At 44.4% G+C, this 3,749-nt stretch overlaps 1 protein-coding gene across 1 annotated transcript in view; it reads right to left on the reverse strand.

Annotated features, from left to right (window-relative positions):
* Nucleotides 1–950: 950 nt before the first annotated feature.
* The window catches only part of LOC118750313, a gene marked incomplete at its 3' end in the record, with an annotated part of 14,315 nt that continues 11,516 nt past the window's right edge, over nt 951–3,749 (reverse strand). The window contains exon 4 of the mRNA XM_036485032.1: nt 951–1,875. Coding sequence (XP_036340925.1) covers nt 951–1,875 — 925 coding nt within the window. The remainder of the gene's footprint in view (nt 1,876–3,749) is intronic.

Here is a 3,749-nt window from a genome sequence, read left to right on the forward strand (position 1 = left end):
ATATTGCAACCGTATAGATGCCAGTAATGATTGGGGCCCCGCGTGGAGCATTTGCTGATGAAAATGGTTGATTATTAAATCCGTTACCGGATGTCGTTTGGGTAAAATGATGGGGTGTTTCACCTCAAACCCCAATGTGGAGTGCTGCAGCCTGCCGCCAACTCGAATCAACCCATGCTGATCGATAAATGGATTTAGTGATCAAATGTCCGATGAAACTTCCACTTCCTTTCCGGCATCCAAAAGCCGATACCCCTTGTGTAGGCTTGCTCTCTGCATCATGCGAAGAATTAGAAAGTTTCCCTGCTGGATTTCCTTTGTGTTTAGTGGTCCAGAATATTTGGTACCGACAGGCCTCGAAAATCGATAGACGTACGCATAAACTCGTTGTAGCCTCTTAAACGTGTGAAGAAACTTGCAGCTAAGTGTGAGATCTACGCTTACCACCGAGACCAGCGCACGTTTTCGTCGCTCCGGCAAGTCTCGCAGCATAGTGGGACGAGCTGGCCATTTGTGATGGGCTTCACGAAGAAAGTCCGGGCCGTGCTTCCAAAGAGGCAAATTCAGTAGCTCTCTAGGGCTTGTTCCCCTTGACAGAATATCCGCGGGATTAACCTCTGAGGGAATGTGGCGCCAACTCATGCCCTTAGTCAGAGTTTGGATGTTGCTGATTCGATTTGACACAAAATTATTAAAGTTGGATGGTTCATCACGTAACCATGACAGAACTATGGTCGAATCGGACCAACAACAAAATTCACCTTTCAAAATATTTTGTTTCGAGTTGTTGGATACTACCTCGGCTAACAGAAAGGCTGCTGAAAGCTCGAGTTTTGGTATAGTCAGCGTCTTTAGTGGTGCAACGCGGGACTTGGAGCAAAGAAGATTTGTGCGGACGGTTCCATCTTTCCCAGCACGCACGTATACGCACACGTCATATGCTAACAAACTTGCATCGCAGAATGCATGCACTTCTAAGCTAGAGCCAGGGATCAAAACATATATATCAAAACTGAAACGATCAACCAGGGTGTACTCTTCACATATTTCCTTCCAAGTATAATGTAATGATTGTGGAAGGCCTTCGTCCCAATGTAATTTTTCCTTCCAAAGCTGTTGCATGAAGATTTTGGCCTTCGTTATGATGGGCCCGATTAAACCGAGGGGATCATATAGTCGGGCAATGGTGGCTAAAATTGCGCGCTTGGTCAATTTCGATTGTGGCACGAGTGGCGAAAAGGAAAATATGAAGATGTCGGAGTCGGGCTCCCAGACTAGACCAAGGGTTTTTGTGACGTTAGTACCATCATGAAACTGTAATAGATTCTCCCTGTCCTCGGCTGCAACGTCAGCAAGCACACGACGTTCGCTCGAACACCACTTTCGCAATTTAAAATTCCCCTTGGCTAGTAACTCCCTTGTTTGGTGGAGAATTTCACGAGCCTCGCCTATTGAATTGGCGCCAGAAATCATGTCATCCACATAAAAATCTCGGCAGATGACCTTAGCACCGATTGGATACGCATGCCCTTCATCAACGGCCAACTGCCTCATTGCACGGATGGCGAGAAACGATGCAGGCTTCGTACCATAAGTGATGGTATCTAGCTTGTAAACCCTGATGTCTTCACTTGGATTATCCCGCCACAATATACACTGGAGAAAGCTGTCTTCATATGCCATCCTAACACAGCGGTACATTTTGAATATGTCGCTAGTAATATCAAATTTAAATGAACGAAATTGCAAAAGAGTGTCAATAAGTGTACGCTGTATAGTAGGGCCTGCCATTAGTAGGTCGTTGAGCGAATAACCACTCGTCGTTGATGCAGAACCATCAAACACTACCCGTAGCTTTGTCGTTGTACTATGAGCCTTTAAAACGCAATGGTGCGGCAAAAAATTTACAGAAAATCGACTTGGTGAAGGTCATGCGACATATGCTGAAGGTCATGATACTCCTTCATGAACGACGAGTATTGTTGTTTTATTTCCGGTTTATGTTGAAGCTTTCACTCTAAGTTTTTAAAACGGTGAAGTGCCTGTTGATAGGAGTCGCCTAACTGCTTAGCTGATGTCTTTTACCGTTTCTACATCGATTGCGGATGATGGCCTTAGCACCCTTCACGTACCTTCGCCAGAAACAATCCAGCCGAGCTTTGTTTTTTGCAAAAGCGGTAACTGCTCGCTTAGCCGAATTTGACCCACACACAGTAACTTAAAAAACAAACTTGCTCCAATGAGAACTTCTACACGTTGCGACTCAAAAAATAGAGGGTCTGCTAAGCATACGTTTGATGGGATTTTCCACTCAATGTTATTCAAGGAACGAAGTGGCTGAGCGTCTGTGACAGAAGGGGTGACTACTGCCGACAACTGTGTTTGATATTCACCGATGCGCGAATGCATCTCTAGATCAACCATATGATCGGCGACAAAATCAATTTGGCCTATGCCTGAAATTGATGTTGTTGATTTGACTTTCTTCAATTGAAGCTGATTAGCTAAGCGATTGGTGACGAAATTCAGTTGCGAGGCGGAGTCAAGCAACGCTCGACACAGAACGAGTGATCCAGAGCGATTTTTGATAAGTATGATCGCAGTGGCTAAAAGGACGAAATTATGGCCAGGTTCTGCAGTCCCAAGCTTGGAACTAATTAGCGATGTGGGCCCTGGGTGAGGTTGATGCGATAAGAGTGAGCTGGTTTCAATACCAGCAGTCGAAAACAAAGATGATGTAGCTGTATTTGCTGGCAATGTAACAAGATGCGATGACGTATGTGTGACTTGATCTGAGTGTGACAGGAATTCTCTGCAAGAGAGTATGGTGTTTTGCTGAACAATATCTGCAACAGCCAGACTTGCAGTGCTTTAGTGAATTACCTTTTCGTAAGCAATTTAGGCACAGTTGAAGTCGTTTTGCCTCTTTATACCGCATAAGGGGGGTAAAACCAAGAAATGTCTCACACTGGAAAACCGTGTGCTGATGGTTACAAATTAGGCAATTAGTTGTGGCAGATGAAACGAACACCTTGCGGTTACTGCCTAAAGATGAATTTTTGCTCACCTGTTTGTTTGGTATTTTAGTTACCAGGGCATGAATCACGTAACTTTAAAACGATAGTCGTTCAAACGATACTGACAAAACGACCTCGTAAAAAGACTGATTTATGCATTTGTGTTGCTGTTACGTGTTACTATTACTGTTACGTGAAGCAAAACTGGAATCGAGTTGACGATATCGTGCAAACGATCAAACAATTTTTGATTTTTATGAAGCAACACAATCTCAACACGATATCGTTCAGACGATTGTCGTCATACGCGATTCATGCCCAGAGCGTCCTCCACCCTCTCCAGCCGCTGACAGCGTCGTTCTAGAAAGTTTCAGGTTGGTATTTCGTTGTTAGGAGTTTCCTCCTCTCATTTCGTTCTAGAAGCAGTATCCAACTTCTGGCACACCATGTGGATTAACACCCCATCCGCAATTTGCTCCTTAGTTCCCAACGTTGCCAATGCTCGTAGATGTGCGTTTAGCTTGTCACTCAGCCCACGCAAGCTTGCCACTGAACCGGCAACGATGTTGTCCAGCTGAAAAATGGCTCTCACATGTGTCTGAAAATTTAGACGTTTATTTTCAAAACGATTTTTTAGCAACTCAAGCGCCTTATCGTAATTTTGGTCACAAATTTCTAGGGACCGTAATAAAACGCACGCCTTTTCTATTCCGTTCAGCTTGGTGGTTTATT

This window comes from Rhagoletis pomonella, unplaced genomic scaffold (genome assembly GCF_013731165.1).
Source record: "Rhagoletis pomonella isolate Grant_MI unplaced genomic scaffold, Rhpom_1.0 Rhpom_scaffold_00203, whole genome shotgun sequence".
Classification (NCBI taxonomy): domain Eukaryota; kingdom Metazoa; phylum Arthropoda; class Insecta; order Diptera; family Tephritidae; genus Rhagoletis; species Rhagoletis pomonella.